The sequence below is a fragment of the Ictalurus furcatus genome, chromosome 8 (genome assembly GCF_023375685.1).
Source record: "Ictalurus furcatus strain D&B chromosome 8, Billie_1.0, whole genome shotgun sequence".
Lineage (NCBI taxonomy): Eukaryota > Metazoa > Chordata > Actinopteri > Siluriformes > Ictaluridae > Ictalurus > Ictalurus furcatus.
Genome location: NC_071262.1, coordinates 25672351 through 25693028, shown reverse-complemented (window position 1 = coordinate 25693028; position 20678 = coordinate 25672351). Strand labels below are relative to the sequence as shown.

The following is a 20678-nucleotide window of genomic DNA, read 5'->3' as shown; positions in this document are numbered from 1 at the left end:
GTAGACGCAGTTTTTCGCAGATTGGTGAACCTCTGCTCATCTTTACTTCTGAGAGACCCTTCCTCTCTAAGATACTCTTTTTATACCCAATCATCTTACTGACCTGTTCCCCATTAACCTCCAGCTGGTTCTTTTTATTAACACTTACTTTCCCAGCCTTTTGTTGCCCATTTTTTTGAGACGTGTTCCGTCCATCAAATGGTTCATTTGCTCAGTTTAAACATTTGATACGTTTTCTATGTTCTATCATGAATAACATACAGGTTTGTGAGATTTACAAATCATTGCATTCTCTTTTTATTTACATTTAACACAGCGTCCCGACTTTTCTGGAATTGGGGTCGTATGTTAGCTATAAAGTAACTCCATCAATTTTCTCTGTCTTGAATAAACAAAAGCTTTAAGTGAAAGACAGATAACGAAGAAACAAGAAAGCACAAACTCCTTCTGACCTGAAAGCTTTCCTCTGTTGGAAAACTTTCCATTATTAAGCACTGACACTGGAGACTCCTTCCATAAATATTAAACAAATATCTCCGTACAGTTCCCATATACACAATTATAAGTTCGGGGGTTTTTTTTGCTGTTGTTAAACCTATTGGAGCTACTGTTATAGAAAATTAACCAACACCTTTTGACCAATCGGATTGAAGATTTCAGTAGTGCTGTGGTGATAAAAATGTTACAGCTGAGAAAACTGGATTTGCCGTATAACAGGTTTTGCAGGTGCTTTCATTTCATGATTTCATTGCAATTGAGATTCACCTCACAGGAGGCTACGGGCTCTAAAAGTTAATAATAAACTGCTCCTTTAAAGATGTAACACACATAAGACAAAGTTGCATGGTCACAGAAGGACACACAATTTCTTGTGCTATCCATTAGAGACTCGCTGGTATATCTACAACAAAAACAACAGATGAAAACTAATCATTTAGATATAACCTATCTCACCACATGTTTGCTTTACAGAGGTACAAGTCCAGCGATCTATTCTTCCATCAATCTCCCAGGGTTCTGCTTTTATTTCTCTTTTTTGCTCTCTGACTCCTCCATCGGTGGTTGATCTCCATCAGCTTGCTCTCGTGGGAGGGACCTCAGCTCCTCTATCTTCTCACTCCGCCCCTTGCCGAGCTTTTTACATTTCTCGAGTATTTCATTCAAGTTGAATTCACGGATGATATTTTCCTGCAGAAGCGTAAAAATGAGTACAGATATTGATCTTTTCTTTCCTTGTTTCCTTTCTTCACTTCTTAGCTCCTTGTTCTGAAGTCATGAGCAAAGGATGCAAGGAAGGAAAACTTGCACAGGAGGAAATCAGGACAAACATGCTTGCCAAATGAGATGCCCAGTCTAAGACATTGTTCTTGACATATGATGTGTGTTGCATGGGGCAGAACAAACCTGCGTATACACAACATGGTGTTAATTGTTTGTTAATATCAGATACTGTACATTTTACATGGACTTTCATGCAACGTTTATATTTGTACACTCTGTTCCTTGTGTAAAATACATTCATTGTACATTACATGCATCACATGCTACAACAGAAAAGACTTCCATGAAGGAAGCACCTGTGTACACTTGATCTAGAAACCTCCTTTTGATTGATTCCTCTGAGTACATTTACATAAGTGATATGTCCTTGAAGATGGCAGGCTTCAGCTGATTTCTAGTTCACAGGCTGAAGTACGTAGAATCTAGAGGTGTGTATGGTACTGTTTTTATTTGGTTTTTTTTTTTAATCCCATCCAATCCCAAAGCAATTTTGCCCAATCCTGCTAACTCCCAAAGCAATTCTGACCAACCTTTCTGCTCCCAAAGCAATTCTGACCAATCCTACCTGCTTCCACCCAAAGCAATTTTAACCAATCGTGCTTGCTCCCAAAGCAATTCTGACCAATCCTACCTGCTTCAATCCAAAGCAATTCTGACCAATCCTACCTGCTTCCACCCAAAGCAATTTTAACCAATCATGCTTGCTCCCAAAGCAATTCTGACCAATCCTACCTGCTTCCTTCCGAAGCAATTCTGACCAATCATGCCCATTCCTGCACAAAAGGTGACCAGTCCCACCCGCTGGAGTTATTATTTGATGTACCCTTTACCTCTGTGAAGCTCCAGCTCACAGCTCTTCCCTTCTTGTCCACTTGGGGACGACGCATAAATTCGTGATTGCCCTGCAGCAGCAGCAGAGAGGGCAGTTGCTTGGAGAGCGGTGAGAGGCTTATGTTATACCTGAGCGCAGAAATATGTTTATGAAAGTTCTGCCCATTTAATCCAGCATAGATATCACTTTGTAGTTGTATATGTACAGTATGTATGTATGTACAATGTATTTTTAAAAAATAATTAGAATATCGTGGAAAAGTCCCCCCCCCCCCCCCCCTTATTTAATTTTTAAAAACTTTCATATAGTCTAGATTCATCACACATAAAGTGAAATATTTCGAGATACTGGATTTTTGATTTACATGAGCCGTAATCATCGAGATTAAAACAAACCCACAAAAAAAGAGGCTTGAAATATTTCACTTTGTGTGAAATAAATTATAAGGAGGAAAAATGTACTTTTCCACAATATTCTAATATTTCAAGATGCACCTATAGTCATTGAGAAAGTTGTAGAGAAAGTCAAGATGGTTCACCTCTCAGCAGCAGCTGCATATTGTCCTATGTCTATTTTTCCAAATTTGAGTCCAGCACAGTTATACCTGCAAGACATAAGGAGGAACTGCATTTTACATGTATATAACATCTGCAGAGGCAGTATTAGTTCAAACCTATTTTCGTTTTTCCTTTCTCTGTATTGATTGTGTATCGAGTGCTTGTGTGTGTCCTTACTTCAGTGAGAGGTCAGCAAAAACAGGTGCAAAACACTGACACTCCGGAGACCAGTTGGCATAGAACTCGACAAGCCACGTTACTCGACTGTCCCTCTCCAGTTCCTCCTAATGTCACAAAATAACAATCATTTCAGACTACAGCGATAAAACCGAACAACCGTATTCGTTTGGTCCGTCGAGCTATACTCACGTCTATGTTTTTGTCATTGAAGTAGGTGATGTATTCTGGACCCATGTAGATGGGAGGTTTACATGTGATCAGGAACACTATAGATTAGGGGATTCATTCAGATAAATAATATAAATCAGCGTTTCACACTGTACATAAATATTCTAATATGGTGAATCACATTTATAGTATTCCTTTCATGTTAACAATGTGTTTATCTGTGCACACTATATCGCCAAAAGTATGTGGACACCTACGCATCATATATGGGTCTTCTCCAAACTGTTGCTACATGGTTTGAAGTACACAGTTGTCTAGGAAGTCTTTGTATGCTGTGGTGTTATAATTTCCCATCACTGGAACTAAGAGGGACAAACCTGTTCCAGTATAACAAAGCGAGCACCATGAAGACATGGTTTGCCAAGGTTGGAGTGGAAGAACTCGAGTGGACTGAACAGAGCCCTGACTGCAACCCTGCTGAACAGCTTTGGGGTGAACTGACATCAGCGCCTGACTCACTAATGCTCTAATATAACAGCAATCGAGGGACTAAATCTGGATTTCGATGTTCAAAAAGCACACATAGGTGTGATGGTTAGTATTTACATACTTTTGGTTCTATAGTATATGTGATACCTGGTGGACAGAATGTGTGGATGTATAATATATAATATATAATGCATACTCTAGGGTTTATTACCGACACACATCGTGATATACAGAAGGCCAAATCTCAGGTCCACTCTGAAGAACAACACCACGTTTGCCACCTTACTGAAGAGGAAAATATTTCCTATATGTTGCTCCAGAGTTACTGATAACACACACAGAGAGAGAGAGAGAAAGAGAGAGAGAGCAAGGAATGTTTCCCACACTTTCATCATTCAGAATAAGCCAAATCTAAATGTGACATGAGGATATCACCAAACATGTACAGAAAATCTACTCTTAAAGGTATAATATCACAGCACTTCCATCCGGCATTCTCGGCTCGGATTGGTCAGATAGTGTTGATTAATTCTCTATAAAGGGTTTATATTAATACATTCAGTCTAATATTGTTTCTATAGCGACTGCTCATTCTTGGGGACTTGTACGGGACGTTGTCCATAAAAAGTTTACTAATAAATGAACACAATAAAATGTGTTATTTAACAAAGAAAAATTCATAATCGTTGACGTTGGAAACGTTTGTTTAACTTTTTTGGAAGGAGTCTCCAGTGTCAGCAGCTTTGGAAGAGGTTAAGTTAGTCCTGAGGTTGCTAGGAACTTACAGACTGTTTCTAGCTGCTGTAACGTAAGTTCTAACAGGAGCTAGCTTGTTTTGTGGATGTTCCACAACATCAGCTCTAATTAAATGGATGAAAAGTATGATGTGTTTGTTAATTAATAAAAAACCACAAGCATTTTTTTTAAAAGGCAAATTACTTTGTGTAATTGTAAATGAAAAAGGTGTAAGCGGAATAAAACATGTTCTCGTGTCAACTTTTGGGTATTAACCTTACCTCTGCTTCGGGTCGAGCGATATCACACCACCACCAACTGCTGTTGATTATTTTTCTATAACAGCACATCTTGAAGTGTTTTATTCCTGACTTATTTCCTTATTAGTATGTGGTTTCATGATTGATATTATATTCACACTTCATATATTCTCTTTTTAACAATATAGCAACGTCAGAATATTATTTTTGAATTGTGGCATACATATAAACTGTCCCAGGCCATAAAATTCCTAACTGCACATTATTATCCTACTTAACATAAATAACGTGTGCCGTAAACTCGTGCAGCATGTTTGTGTGTAAGAGGAAGAGTCTGAGACGAAGACTCACTCGCTCTACGGTTCTTCATCATGACAATAGCACTGAGGAACATGAGGATCTCCAACTCCCTCTGTAACACATATCAGGATGAAAATATTATCTTGAACCAAATGAATCTAAACTAAACAATCGTTGTAATTACATTTCACAGTGTGTGAGGGGAAAGGGAAAATAGGTTTTCAGTGAACTGCAGGGTGAAGCATGATTAACAAACCCAGTCAAAGTTGCAGGAGTCTCCGTCTTCTCTCTGAGAGGGTAAGTGCTCACAAACACCCGGACATTTCCGCACAGCAAGGAAAGCGACAGACAGAAGAAATGACAGCAAGTAATATGGCTTTAAGAGCCATTTATAAATCTGTGGCAGGTGAAAGAAAAACGCAAAGAGGCCAGTGATTAATCCCATTTTCACGCAAGTTTGTGGAGTAAGAAAAAGTGTATGTAATGAGGGAGAAGGCAGAACATAGAGGAGTGAACAGAAATAGGACAGCAACAGGTGTGTGTGTGTGTGTGTGTGTGTGTGTGTGTGCGCGCGCATGGTTTTTATATCTTGGTGAGTACAATATGTCCCCACAAGGACATTTGGATGGTATATTTAACATTTATTTAAATATTTTGTCTCGTTCAAGGATCCCTCTAAGGCCACGTCTAAACCTCCTGGCAGAGGCAACCAGGTTTTGAACTAAAATATCCTGGTAATTAGTAGAACTCAAGATGTCTTTAGTCTTCAACAGCTGTTGGACTGCTAGCTGAGGAACAGCTGCAAAACTTCAGTAATCCACAGCTATATTTCACAGAAGGCGTATAAGCTTTGCTTTTGCTACGAAAGTGAGTGTAAGGCTACTTCCCATACTTAATCCGGCCTGATTGCCAAAAATTTAAAAAACTACATTTATTCAAATTCATTCCTAGAATACCCTACAGACTCAGATCTGCCAACCTTTATGTATTTGTTTAGATGCTCCTCAATTTTGCTCGTAGTATACAATGCTACAATAACGAGTACGCAACTACCTAGCACTCAATGCTTTCACTGAAAAATACACCAAAAGAGTCTTCTCCCCCAACACCCCACCCAAATAAAAATGACGGATGAGCCAATTGACACATGTGGAATAATTGACAGTTGCATAGGTGTTTTGAACTCTCTGATATTAACTGACTCCCTGGAAGCCCCGCCCCCAAACTGTAGCGCTCTTAGGGTTTATACAGGGTTTACGTTAACCACCTGGTGAGAAAAACCTGTTGCTGGTTTGTTTTAATTCAAGTCTAGACACTAGAAACATTTACATGCAAGAGACTATAGGAAATTTTGAATAAGATGTATTAGGATATGAAGCATTAAAATCCATCCATCTTCTATACCACTTATCGTACAGGGTCCGGAGGAACCAGGAGCCTATCCCAGGGAGCATGGGGTACAAGGCGGGGTACACCCTGGACGGGGTGCCAATCTATCGTAGAGCACAATCACATAAACGTTCACACATTACGGACACTTTGGACTCGCCAATCAGACTACCATGCATGTCTTTGGACTGGGGGAGGAAACCGGAGTACCCAGTGGAAACCCCCGCAGCACGGGAAGAACATGCAAACTCTGCGCACACACAGGGCCGTGTAGGGAATCGAACCCACAACCCTGGAGGTGTGAGGCGAACCACTAAGCCACCATGAGCCGCAAGCATTCGAATATACTACTTAATTTAATATTCTAAATATTACACTAATTAAATGAACTAAATATTAAATAAACACTAACTGTATTTGATAAATTGTTCATTCTGTGCTATTTTTTTTTCTCAGAAGAAATGTATTAAGCATAATTTACTACCTGTGTTAACAGAAGGCTGAATAGAAAAACGCGATTCTAAAAAAGACGGCTTGAACTACTACAGCTTCCGTAGTTGATGGTGTATTCTTGGCGGGTAGATGAGAATGTCAACATTGGTAGGGGGAAAATGGAGGATGTCGCTAACTGTCGGTCTAACGAGAACAGTTCAAGAGACTCTGGTCAAACAAGTGAAAATGCAAGTTCAATTGTGTCGGTACAGACCGGTGTCACCGAAAATGTCCCGGTTAAATGTGAGCCGCGCCGGAGCAGACTGAAGGTCTTCAATAAAGTTATGGAGAAAAGCCTCCAGCGGCTTATAGCAGATGCGAGGTGACTAAAACTCTCCTCTGTCCCCTTTTAAATAAAACGCACTGGATAATACATAATGTCATGTAAATTCATGTGTATTTAGAGACGCTGACTTACAACGGTTTGTATATTTTTTATCCGCAGCGACAAAATATTTGTGTTCGTGTTCATGCTAGTGACGTTACACATTGTTATATTCCTATTAAAAACCTTAGTATTATTATTTTTTTAACAACATAGTCAAGAACATTAGCATACACTCAGCCGGCCATTTTAAGTAGATAAACCCCTCATATTTGTGCACTAGTCTGTAGGTGTACAGTAAATGCCTGCAGCAGCTATGTGTCGTTTGCGTAGGAGTCGGTTCTTTGAGTCGGCTCTTTTAGGTGAACAGCGAGAGTCGACTCGCATAAATGAGTCGCGTGAAGTTTTTTTTCCTTTCTTTTCGTTTTCTTTTTTTTACTTTTTCATTTTAATTTTAATCTGAATAAAAACACCAAGAATAAAACAAATTATTTTCGATATCTGAGTTATTCGTAGTGTGAATGGTGAGATTTGTTTTCCCAGCCAACTATGTTTGGTTCCTGAAACGTTCTGAGAACAGAGCTAGTTTTAGTTCCTGTTTGGTCTTCAAAAAAAATTATTATAATAATAATTTCTCTATGTAAACATCAAGTTTGCGTTTTGTTGTACATAATGGTTCGAAGAACGCTCCACTAATGTTCTCATTACTCTGAACTTCTCAGGAACTTTATGGTAAACTGTAATGATTCCCTTACGCACTGTTACCCTTTAAATAATGGTTCCGAGAACGTTCATGTAATGTTAGGGGACTATTCCCTCAACTATCTCTATACAAACCTGTTACAACACTGATGCACCTCTGATTGGTTGTTTATAACAAGCTACATTAATATATTGCATAATAAAAAAGCTGTGTATGGAGTCAAGTGTAGAGAATGCTGTGTTAATGTACAGATTCTATTAAAATACAAATGCAAAAATAAAGATTTGTTAATTAAACAAAGAGTTTCATGATTTGGTGAAGTTTGGAAAAAAGTTCAGGAGCCGAACCAAATCGACTTACTCATTGAAAAGACCCGAAATTCTCACCACTAGTCTGTAGCCCCTCTGTTATGTGCAGTGTGTCAGCCCATTTCTACCCCATCCATCACTGTCGATGGACATCACGGGGTTGGGGGGGTGTGGAGGGGGGTTGATATTTCAGATGATATTTCGTTGGTGTACATATGGATGGTTGCCCACCAACCAGAAAAACCCAGCTAAGATCAATGCCTGTTTAACATATTAGTCTTACAGACTTTAAACTGAAAAAAGGTGACGTTAAAAACTGATATTAACACACAGATCTCCGCATGTGCATCGGTTCAGTTTCAACAGGTTTGCCCACTCGTTCCATCCGCTGTGTAAGCAGAATCCACAGATGGCAGAGGTCATCCACAAGCAGTTCATAAGCGATCTGCAGAAAGCTATCCAGGTAACATGCAGCCGTATCTGCCTATTAAGATGCTATTGTATGTTATATGTCGCTTTATATATTTGCACAACCGTTCCTAGCTTCCTATAAGCCTTTACTAAAACTTAAATCTAGTGTCATTGGTACTGTATTCTCATTTTTGGAATGATCAGGACTATTTTTTGCAGTGGTTTTAGGATCACGGGTCCTACATGTGTAAGTAACCCGGAGCTTTTGTGTTTATGCAGGAGGACATAAACAAAGTGATAGAGGAAGGGGACCTGCAGGTGAAACTGGAGGAGTTGGACAGACTAGAAGAGCAGGCTAAAGACACCCCAGGGCCTACATGGTAGATTTGCCATATACATGGGTCGGGGCCATGACACTACCACTTAAATACAGTTTTTATTTTGTTTTTGTTTTCCTTTGCAACAATGTGATTTCTATTTCCATTGTTGGCAGCCTTCCAAAAGAGTCTTAATCACAAAAATGTCTGCCCAGAAATACTATCTATCTATTTATCTATATTTGAACAGTCCAGGTTAATTATAATTAAGTGTTGGATATTGCTCTCCCACTCTCTGCCAATGTAGTATAACAAATTGTAGTCAAATGATGTCCAAAACATGCACACGCGGCCATTATAACTGACTTTTCACGCTTTTGTTTGTTTCGCAGGCGACCCAGTGGCGTTCCTGAGCAGGATGTGTGCAGTGTGTTGATTCCCTATCACCGGGGGCAGGAGGAGTATGTACGCAGAGAGCTGAGGAAGCTACAGAAGGAGAATGCGGCTCTGGCTCAGAGAGTACAGTCTGGCCGAGACACTATCACACACACGGAACAGCGCATATCAGCAGCTGTGGATGAGTGGAAGGTGACAGTTAGGGAAAGAGTAAAATATCTCACTGTCTGTGTGTATTGTATACGTCATTGCTTAGTACTTGCATTAAAGACATCAATGTTGTTATATATTTATATGGTAGAATATAAATACATTGAAATTGTCCTTGAAATGCATGTTGAACTATTTCTTCATGTAACTGAAGTAAATGTTTTATGGAAATGTTTCATATTTATCTGGAGATAGGAGTTGGCTGTAGTTAATGCTTTAACATCCACTGTATATTATTGGAATCTTTCTTTATGGTTATAGACACTGTTGTGTATTTGCCTTTTGAAGAAAGAAATCTGATTTCTTCTGTTTTTGTGTGTTATACTAAATAGTTTTAGATCTGCGAACGAAATACAACATAAAACAAAGGCAACCTGAGTAAACACACAATTGAATTTATTGAAGCAAAAATAAGTTATCCAACACCTCTTACCCATGTGAAAAACTAATTGCCCCTTAAACTTAAAATCTGGTTGTGCCAGCTTTTATCAGCAATAACCACAACCAAACGCTTCTGATAAGTGTAGATCAGTCTTTCGCTTACTTCTAGGGCTAGGACTTACTCCTATGTTTTGGATCATTGTCTTGCTGCATAATCCAATTGCAGTTGAGTTTCAACTTACGGACTGAAGACCGGACATTCTCCTTTAGGATTTTCTGGTAGAGAGCAGAATTCATGTTTCCCTCAATTATTGAAAGTTGCCCAGGCCCTGAAGCGTCAAAGCATCCCCACACCATCACACTTCCTCCACCATGCTTGACCGTAGCTATGATGTTCTTTTTGTGGAATTCTGTGTTTGGTTTACGTCAGATGTAACGGGACCCCTGTGTTCCAAACAGTTCCACTTTTGACTCATTAATCCACAGAACGTCTTCCCAAACGGTTTGAGGATCATCAAGGTGTGTTTTGACAAATTCAGACAAGCCTTATTGTTCTGGGTTAGCAGTGGTTTTCACCTCACCACTCTTCCATGGATGTCATTTTTGCCCAGTATCTTTCTGATAGTGGATTCATGAACAGTGACTTTTATTGATGCAAGAGAGGCCTGTAGATCCTTTGATGTTGTCCTTGGCTCTTTTGGGACTTCCTGGATGAGTCGCTGCTGTGCTCTTGGAGGAATTTTGGAAGGGCGGCCACTTCGGGAAAGTTCACTACATTGCCGAGTTTTTCCATTTGGAGCTCACTGTGGTCCTTTGGAGTCCCAGAGCCTTTGAAATAGCTTTGTACCCCTTCTCAGACTGATGTATTTCAATCACCTTCTTCCTCATCTTTTCTGGAATTTCTTTCAATTTTGCCAGTGTGTTGCTGGGTAAAACCTTTTAACCAACTTCTCTTTTCTGTTTACTCGGGTTGCCTGAAACAATTTAGTATATGAGAGACACAAAAACAAGAAATCAGGATGGGGGCTAATACTTTTTCACAACACTGTATAACAATAAACGGGTTCACTCCTATTTCTGACCCCACTTTCTGCATCGTTTCCCTGCAGGCATCTGTTGCTGATTTGGAATCGTTTGTCTCATCACTTTGTCCATCTGAAAATTTTGAGTCTCTCTGAGCTCCTGTGGACCAAATCAACGTTCAAACTCTATTTTAGTTATTTTAAAGCTAATTTGTATTGTTTTATTCTGCCAAATATGTTCCATTAAATCTGTTTCTTGTTGTATGTGATTCTCATTTGTATGTTGACTTTACATCTTTATAATTAGAAATGTATTCTCTCAGAATTGAAGATAACTTCAGGTTCTTTACCTCAAAATGTGGTTCAGATTTGAATCCCTCCTGAAAAAACCCCAAATAGAAACTATCACAGAAATTCTAATGGTTTCCACTACAAATATTACAGACCATCAGCTGTTAACCATTAAAACCATTACCAAATGGTTTCCATTGTGTAGCAGGTCGGTCCTTAATGGTATCCACTAGACATAACATGCCATCAATAGAACACAGCGAATTACCAGTAGAGACCCACCACCCGTAGGGATCATTACAGTTTCCATTAAAACCATTACAAATTCTGAAAGAGGTTTTCTATTGTTTTGGATTTTTTTTTCAGCAGGGATGGCTTTCAGTTCATTTATTTAAGAAAGTATAGACTTTGATTAAATCGAGTACAAGTTGAAATCGGTGAAAGGTTTGACACAAATCATTTGGGGGGGGGGGGTGAACATACAGAATATTTGCTTTTTTTACGGGAACCTGTGCGATCAATGAGTGTGAATGCATTTTGACAGTATGACGAAGTATACGTCGAATTATTATTATATTTTTGCAGCATGCAAACCCAAGAATATTACTGAACAGGAGGGCATTGCTCATGAGGAATGGGCTAAGATTTCTCAGGAACGCTGCCAGAAGCTATGCATCTCGTTTACAGCAGGTCATAACAGCAAAAACGTGCTCTACTAAGTACTAAAGTTGTTTGGCATGAAGGGGTTGAATAATTTTGAGACTGGATAAGTCATTATAAGTTGCATTTTCAGTTGAATTTGGGGGAAACCACTTGAAGCATTCGCTGTTCATTGTGAACTATTTCAATTGCTTTTGTCTGATTTGATTGGAAACAGCTGAAAGTCTATACATTTTGGGGAAAAAAAATAAACCTGATTTGCCATGGGGGTTGAATAATTTTGATTGCAACTGTGTGTATATACAGTTGTGCCTAGAAGTTTGCATACCCCTTGCAGAATCTGCTAAATCTTAATACTGTTAACAAAATAAGACGAATCATAAAAATTTTGTTTTTTATTTAGTACTGTCCTGAATAAGCTATTTCATCAATGTTTACATATAGTCCACAAGACAAGATAATAGCTGAATTTATCAAAATTACCCCGTTCAAAAGTTTACACACCCTTGATTCTTAATATTGTGTCTTGTTACCTGGATGATCGACAACATGATGTGTTTGTTTTTTGTGAGAGTTGTTCACGAGTCCCTTGTTTGTCCTGAGCAGTTAAACTGCCCACTGTTCTTCAGAAAAATCCTCCAGGTCCTGCACTTTCTTTGCTTTTCCAGCATCTTCTACATATTTGACTCCTTTCCTTTTAACATCAGCTATATGATCTTGAGATCTTTTCACACTGAGGACGACTGAGGGACTCATACACGACTATTACAAAAGGTGCAAACATTCACTGATGCTCAAGAAGGCAACAAGATACATTAAGAGCCAGGGGGAGTGTAAACTTTTGAACAGTATGATCAGTGTAAATTGTTATTATAGTCTTAGTCTCATTTAAGCACATCCATAATTCAAAATTCTGATATTATTACATAGTATTACAGTTTTTTAAAACTTAACTTTCACAATGTCCAAAAAAAAAAAAAAAACCCACAGAATTTACGGTAGATTCATATGAACGGTTACTAAGACATTGTTCATATATCACCGTTATTACGGTAGTGCCTGTGTTGATAACGAGCACTGGAACAGTGTTTGATAATACAAACCGGGTTTAACGTTTCCTTTAGGTATATTTATTGCTTAGAAATAGTCTTTATATATATATTTTTTAAGTCATGACAGAAATATTTTCAACTCTGTTCGGCCAAAGCGACGCCCAGGCGCCCCCGAGTTCCGCGGCTCTTGGTTTTGGACCAGGAAAACCGCCGCCTCCGCACCCGCAGAGCGCAGCCCCGGTGCCGCCTCAGCTCTCAGGACAGCTCGGGGATGAAGGGCCTACAGCCCGGAAACCAGGAGTCATCAACGAGCCGTTCTATTTACTGCGAGAACTGCCTGGTAAACTTGATGTGATGATATCCTGCTGTGTTAAAACATGCTGCGTTACAGTCTACATCATTGTGTGTGTTTTTATTTTATCAGTAGGAAACGATTTAACAGGAAACACAAACCTGATCACACACTACAATCTGGAACATGCATACAATAAGTTCTGCGGTAAGAAGGTGAAGGAGAAACTCAGCAACTTCTTACCCGAATTACCAGGTGAGATGATGTCTAATGTGTATAGATGTGCTGTAGTACTTTTGCTTATTTATTATTACAGCATGCAAAAGTGGCCAATTTGAAACCAGGGATCAATTCTGATAGTATTAATGTAGTATAGTCATTACTGTTACACATCTGTACACATCTGTACTACTGCAGCATCTGCACAGCCTCTTCTTCGAATGTGTCTCCTGTAGTGTCATGCACAGCCAGTATCTGGTCCTGCACTTTATTGTTTAGTTTATTCTTGAATGTTAAGCTGCACCGAAACCGTTTACCGTTACCAGTGTTGTGTTTCGACTAGGGGGGAAAATAAAATCTTGAATGTGATTGTCTGTTCTGTCTGTAGGCATGATCGACAGTCCAGGCGTTCAGGATGGCAGTTCACTACGCTCCCTCATAGAGAAACCTCCAGTGTGTGGAAACTCGTTCAGCCCACTGACCGGAGCACTGCTGACTGGCTTCAGACTACATACTGGACCGGTACATGCACCATGCACTCACACACGCACACAAAAAGCTCTAAAACCTCGACAATACACTGTGAATATGTTAACAAATACACTAGGCTGCTACACACGTGAACACTACATGCAAACACATTAAGACCACAGGGTGCACGTGTATACACACACGCACGTAGACTGATGCACAGCACGGATTAGACTGTCACTTATACACAGTCGGACTACGTGGGGGGGATCGCACAACCAGACCACTAACTAGAGTGCACACACACTCTTCTGTTCTTACACACTACACACACTTACCCGTGCACAGATATGCACAGGTATTGACCCAGTAGGTGCACTATAACAACACACACACACAAATGCACACACACTGAGATAAATATGATACTGTGTATGTTACAGTATTTCATATCGAGTCTTTCTGTTTGCCTTTTAGCTTCCAGAGCAGTACAGATTGATGCACATTCAACCTCCGAAGAAGAAAAGCAAACATAAACACAGACATCATCGACCTCAGGATCCCATTCCACCAGGTGACGCACACACAAACACACACTTACACAAAAAAATCAGATGGAAACCGTACGATTAATGCGTTCACACGAGTTTAAGTAATCCTGATAACGAGAGGGCTCCCGATTCAGTCAGCCGTCTTGATTTCATTCTCCTCTACACTTTGCTTGGTGACGCTTTACTGAAATCCCCCAAAGAAGTACGTGTGGTAACTTGAAAACGGAAACGTCATATTTACTACAAATTTATCTAGTAGTGTTCTTTAAACTGCGGTGTGTCCTGAACCTGATGCATCTCTAACCTAAACTTTGTTCTAATCGCGCAGAAGATCGGATCCGATCGGATCGAACTCGGACATCGGCTTTAAGCCTGTATAAGACGCAGTGTTCTGATGCTGAAATAATCTGATAACGTACACACGGTAAATTTGTGGTTTTCTCTGAGCAGAAACACCGTCAGACTCCGACCCCAAGAAGAAGAAGAAAAAGCGAGACGACGATCCCGAGCGCAAAAAGAAAAAGAAGGACAAGAAGAAGAAAAAGGTGGGTGGAGTTATTGTGCACGATAAGGACGGAAAGGAACGGCGTAATATTTTCAGTAAAGGAGAATAATGAGGATACATAATCCACCCCAAAGTGATTATTTATTACTTTTTCCCCAGAACAGCAGGTCATGACGTGTCTTCTTAATACTACAGAAATTTGAGTATTGCTAGTACAATTTGTATTAATTAAGCACTATTGTTGTGTACTTGTTTTTTTATCCATTTATAGTTACGTTACATCCAGAAGGCATTTTAGATCCTGTTATGCTTTGAGTTCTACCAGCTATAACAGTCGTTCTCTCAGTTTTTCTCTCTTAAAGTTAATAAAATGAAAAAAAAGGCAGCTTGTCGAATCCTGAAGACGTCCCAGTGTCACAAAACATAACTTTTTAGATAAATCTTTACGCACTGATACTGGAGAAAGCAAAAAAACCCACATCTGTTAATAGAAATTGTTGCTATGTCAACAGTTATACACATTCGTTATTCTGTTTATCTGGAGCGTCGACTGTACAAGTCTCTGTGAACGAGTTTTTACTATAGAGATAGTAGCGCGTTAGAGCGAGCGCGATAATGTCAACACGTTTATCTTGCAGACGGAACTACCGTCACATGCTCTTTTTCTACACGCTCAAAAGTATGCGCTCTTTCTTCACGAAAAGAGTACATACTTTGCGTGCATAGCGTAAGAGAGCGCATACTTTTGAGCGCATAGCAAGATCGTATGCGAGAACTGGGACGTAATAACACGTCACGTAACGTAAGATAACGTTGTCGCGTAGTTACGCACGCCGTCGCCGTGAACAGCCTCCTCGTTGCATTTCAGCTTTTCTTCATTGTTATTCCTCATATCGTTTATACGGTATCATTTCATTTCCCGTCCCCCCCCCCCCCCCCGAGTTATTTTTCCGCATTTCGTTTCCACCTCTCTAAAATGCGTCAAAGCGTTACAAAACTCGCCCTCCTGTCTCGCGCAGTGTTCCACGGATCCACATTTCGAAAATCTGTCCTAATCTATAGAGTAGACCATCGGGGTACCTTTGGGAGACTCATTTCAGCATACTACGATTTGGGACACGTAACTTCTAATCTCGGATACGAGGACAGTAGGCGAATTGGGACGCAGCAATGGTCCGTTCATGAGCTTTAAAGTCGAATGAGCAAGTCAAAATCTTTTGACTGTATCAACCACGTTTTACAAATCTATGAGGTGGAAGAAAAAAAAGATAATTAGACTAAAATTATTCTCTCTCGCTCTCTCTGATTGTCTCTCTCTCTCTCTCTCTCTCTCTCTCTAACAGAATCGCCACAGTCCTGATCACCCTGGAATCACTGGCTCTCAACCCAACAGCAATAGTCTAAGATAGAGACACTATAGTGTATATATATGCGCATGTGTGTGTGCGTGTGAGAGAGAGAGAGAATGTGAATGTGTGCCAATACCATGATTGTGTGCATTTTTTTTTTTCTTCTAACTGATACTGATTACAGATCAGTTCTATTTCCAGTATTTTTTTAATTTATTTTTTTTGCTTCATCGTTTGATGACTTGAATAAATTTTTGGTACTCTACTGCATAACCTGTCTTTTTGTACTTTGTGAATTTACGGATAAATAGGAAGCGCTAGAGCAGGGGTTCCCAAACTTTTCCAGGGCAAGGCCCCCCAAATGGCATTAACATTTGCCCGCTTTTACAAGATGTCTTTAAAACACATTAAAAATACAGACTTCTGAATATATCCTCCTCTTTTTTTTTTTATTAATAATTACCTCTTTCATCTTTACATTACATTAGGAATTTATTGTGTGTGTGTGTGTGTGTGGTTGAGAGTGAGAATCATGTATTTATTTATTTTTCACACCAAATTGTTGAGGCCCCCCGGGCGCCCCCTGGCGGCCCCCACTTTGAAAACCACTGCACTAGAGTACTGAATGTCAGTTGTGTGATTCAGTACGGGCCCGGGAGCCAAAGTGCAACACAAGCACGCAGAAGCTTAAACACAACACTAGAGGGCAGTGTGGACCAAGAAGAGATTTGTTTGCAAAAAAAAAAAAAAACCCAAAGAAAAGAAATCTGAGTATGGTGCTAGTCTTTAATGCTTCCTGATAATTATGGAAAGTAAATGCTGTGTTGAATTTAATTGCTCTGGGGTATATTTGTATACAATATACACCGACTTTACTCTTTCGTTTATTTATTTGGAGCCTGAGGGGATTATTTTTTGTTTGTCTTAAATTAATTTCCACCTTTTATGTTAAAATTGTCAGTAGTTTACAGTTGACAGTATATATATAGCCATAATAACTGTAATATTAGTTTCCACCACGGCAACAAAATGAAAAACCCGCACACCTCCAGTCTGTTGTGTATACAGCAAACTATTGTACAAAGTAAACCCACAGATCCTAATTTTCGAGACAATCGTCAATTTTTAAGGCATGAGTAATGTAATTACTCCTGGGTAACTGTGGAAGAAGCAGGATTGTGCTTTAAAGCAATAAATCAGGAACATCCTGTATGTAGGCTGCTAATTATTAAGGTCTTTATAGACAGTGGGATCCAAAAGTCTGAGAGCGCTATTGGAAATGCTTCAATTCAACACAAAGGATTTAATTACAAATAATGTCCTCAGCAATAACTTGAGTGAAAAGTAGAATCTGAGAAATATTTACATGAATTTCAGAGATTTTTAGTATTTAGTACGTTCCCTTTTTGCTTTAAAGCAAAAGGACTCTACAAAACCCGACGATCCATTTTAGATCAAGTCCAACGGCGTGTCGTCCGAACACGAGCGTCGGTGGAAGGGATGAGACTGGAGGAGAATCTGCTCTTTTGTACGACGGCGTTAACATGGTCGATTTGCTTACATTTGAATAGAGACTGAGAAACTATGCAACATTTCAAATACTGAACAGTCGAAACGTTGCATATTTCCTTCTTTGTTGTTGTAGAATTTTGTAAAACTTTCTGTTTATTTCCAATAAAAATCCCATTTTGCATTTTGGTCTCAGACTTTTTCGCCTCACCGTGTGTAAGCAAATCAGTTGCAAGCAAATGAAAGGGAAAAACTGGAGTGCAGATCCTGTGGAATGAAGCATCACTTCAAATCTGTACGTCTCGTCAGAATGATCATCTTTCGTTTTAGTGCTTGGCACATTTGAATCCCACCTCCACCCTGTGTGTGCGGAGTTCGCCTGTTCTCCCCGTGCTTCGAGGGTTTCCTCCCCAGTCCAAAAACATGCGCTGTAGGCTGATTGGCATTTCCAAATCGTCCGTAGTGTGTGAATGTATGGGTGTGTAATCGGACCCTGTGATGGACTGGCAGCCCCTCGAGTGTCCCCCCCCCGCCTTGTTCCCCGAGATAGGCTCCCGGTTCCTCATGACCCTGTGTAGGATAAGCAGTACGGAAAACTCATGGATAGATGGATGATCGCCTGTATCCTATGAGGAACCATTCCTATCCTGATAAGCGTGGTCCCCACTGACAGATCACGAGGACTCACTGAATGCTTTAACCCTCTTACCCCGTATGGCCGAAAAACCGGCTTGCCCGTCTTTGATCTATTCCCGTAAGGACGATATACCGGCTTGGTCGTCTATGCCCAATCCCCATAAGGCCGATATAGAGGATTTACAGTGTAAACGTTATCCCCGTAAGGCCGGTGTACCGGCATTACTCTGCTATGATTCCTTACTTATTTAATTATTATTTTTTGACCCGGAAGGTTGATGACGTCATGACGTCACGACGTGATTACGTTATTACGCCGGCATTACGATGAAGCTGATCCAAGCGTGAATATTGGTGTAATAGTAGAACTAAAAATGCCAAAGCGAAAAGCTAATCGTGTTCCAGCTAAAGTTACACCTACGGTGAACACAGGTACATCTAAAACAGTGGGGAAAAAAAGAGAAAACATACAGTTACACAGGCGAGAGCGAGGATTCTAGATAGTGACAGCAGTGAAAGTTCAGGCGATGTTGAAACCGAACCCGAAACTGATAGAGACGCAAACGCTCCTGATTCAGACCCTGATCCGTCTTCATCTTCAGCATCAACCAGTGCGACTGACACTGCAGGGGTCTGGAGTCATAACCTGACCATCTCTGTGCATTCGTGAAAACACTACCTGCTGGTCTGATTATCACCAGAAACTTGACTTTTGGCGCTAAAATGCATTTATTTATTTATTATTTATAAAGGCATTGACCACGCTGATGCTCGTATGGTACTTCTAAATGAGTAGAAGGATTTTAGCGAGCATTTTTTCGTCATTTCTCTAGTTAAGAATTGTGCTCCAAGTTTAGTAAAAACACTGAACTGCTTCATTTTCAAAGTAATATCACACAAATACATTATTATAAGTTGTTTCAAGGCCTAAAAATGTTGAAATTAAAATGCTGATTTTGGCCCAGGAACTCAGGGTTGGCATGCTGTTTCTCTGGGGAATATAGGGTTATGGGACATAATACTGTGGGACCTTAGGGGTAAGAGGGTTAATACAGATAAACAGGATGTAAATCATATGCTCTGACCATCACAGTAAACAGATCTGAACTCTATTGTACATCTATTGGAGAAATGTTGGTTTATTTAGGGATTTGATTCAATCCTGTTAGACAGCAAGCTCCATCAAAATACCAACCGAGCGACTATCTTTTGGAAGAACAGTTCAGGTTCCGGTGACGTGTAGACTCTACGGCAAGGCACGCTGAAGCTGTTCCAGTGGACCGACACCTTACTAAGACACTTTATGTTGGGTTTTCAATTCAATTCTATTTGTATAGCGCTTTTAACAATGGACGTTGTCTCAAAGCAGCTTTACAGAAACATCTAAACACAGGATACGGATTTGAAGCGTGTGAATTTATCCCTATTGAGCGAGAAACCTTCAGAGGAACCAGACTCAGACGGGAACCCATCCTCATGTGGGTTTTCCCAGGTGACGTGTCTGCTTACAAACGCTTACAAGTGGAGCATGGAACACTGGGGCGTGAAACACTTCTCCAGTCAGATGCTGGTCTGATGTATTTTTTAGGATTATAGTGTGTAGTTTGAGAAGTTAAACTTGCACATAAACCACATATATTAATCTACTTAAATAAGTTTGGGCAGATCTCATTGAGAAATTGCACACAAGTTTCCTAAAGACGGTTTTATTTTGTCGAGTACAAAGAAAACACTTAATCTTTCTGCATGTCTTTTTATTTGTACCCCACTCACCCCCTTTTCCCCTTCCCATGGCTTAGTGACCTCCACAAAGAGGCTGAAATAGCTTTGGTTGCATCAGTGAACTGTAACGTACATTCAAAGATCTATAAAAGCAGATATTTTTTTTTATAAGGCACGGGTTCCACACAAACACACACGCAACAGACTGAAACAAAGTGAAATTTGGCTGTAACGACAAAAGTGCACTGAAAAGGGTAACATGTCTTCGTGTGACATGTCACTTTGACCCCTGATTATTGAAGGATGTGGTATGAATTGTCCACTGCTGATATCACACAAGCTTTACAAGCAAGAGAAAGTAAGTACAAAGCATACACGTCATTGTTTGCAGCACTAAAATATCGAGCATATAAAATAATACAATAGTAGCAATGCATATAGAGAAAAAAAAAACCAAACAAACCAACCACAAAGAAAATTTCCCTTCCGACAGCTACAGAGACAAAAGTACAAATAAAAGCACAGATCGAGAACTAAAATATGTTAGGGCACGAGTATAAAGTTTAACACAGATCCTTTAAAATATTTCAAATATTTCAAGACCGCTTTTTCACGGTCTTTGGTGTTTGAAATGATAGCGTTAATTTTTTGTTTGTTTTTTTAAA

The 20678-nt window shown here is 39.8% G+C and overlaps 3 protein-coding genes across 3 annotated transcripts; 2 read left to right on the top strand and 1 right to left on the bottom strand.

The window, feature by feature from the left end:
- Positions 1 to 1023: 1023 nt before the first annotated feature.
- tmx2a (thioredoxin-related transmembrane protein 2a) lies at positions 1024 to 5490 on the bottom strand. Its single transcript, XM_053631739.1, has 8 exons — positions 5059 to 5490; positions 4854 to 4914; positions 3719 to 3832; positions 3040 to 3116; positions 2848 to 2954; positions 2652 to 2717; positions 2112 to 2241; positions 1024 to 1188 (listed from the first exon to the last, which is right to left on the bottom strand). Exons 1-8 carry the CDS (start codon positions 5377 to 5379, stop codon positions 1024 to 1026), a joined length of 1041 nt encoding a protein of 346 aa, XP_053487714.1. The 5' UTR covers positions 5380 to 5490.
- Positions 5491 to 6749: 1259 nt separating this feature from the next.
- si:dkey-6i22.5 (polyamine-modulated factor 1) lies at positions 6750 to 11025 on the top strand. Its single transcript, XM_053631745.1, has 5 exons — positions 6750 to 7005; positions 8377 to 8482; positions 8710 to 8810; positions 9140 to 9335; positions 10844 to 11025. The coding sequence occupies exons 1-5, from the start codon at positions 6752 to 6754 to the stop codon at positions 10910 to 10912; spliced, it is 726 nt and encodes a 241-aa protein (XP_053487720.1). The 5' UTR covers positions 6750 to 6751; the 3' UTR covers positions 10913 to 11025.
- A 1726-nt stretch (positions 11026 to 12751) lies between these two features.
- Positions 12752 to 16817, top strand: med19a (mediator complex subunit 19a). The gene is made up of 6 exons (XM_053631744.1): positions 12752 to 13099; positions 13184 to 13306; positions 13659 to 13792; positions 14219 to 14315; positions 14743 to 14837; positions 16141 to 16817. Exons 1-6 carry the CDS (start codon positions 12880 to 12882, stop codon positions 16204 to 16206), a joined length of 735 nt encoding a protein of 244 aa, XP_053487719.1. The 5' UTR covers positions 12752 to 12879; the 3' UTR covers positions 16207 to 16817.
- Positions 16818 to 20678: the final 3861 nt, after the last annotated feature.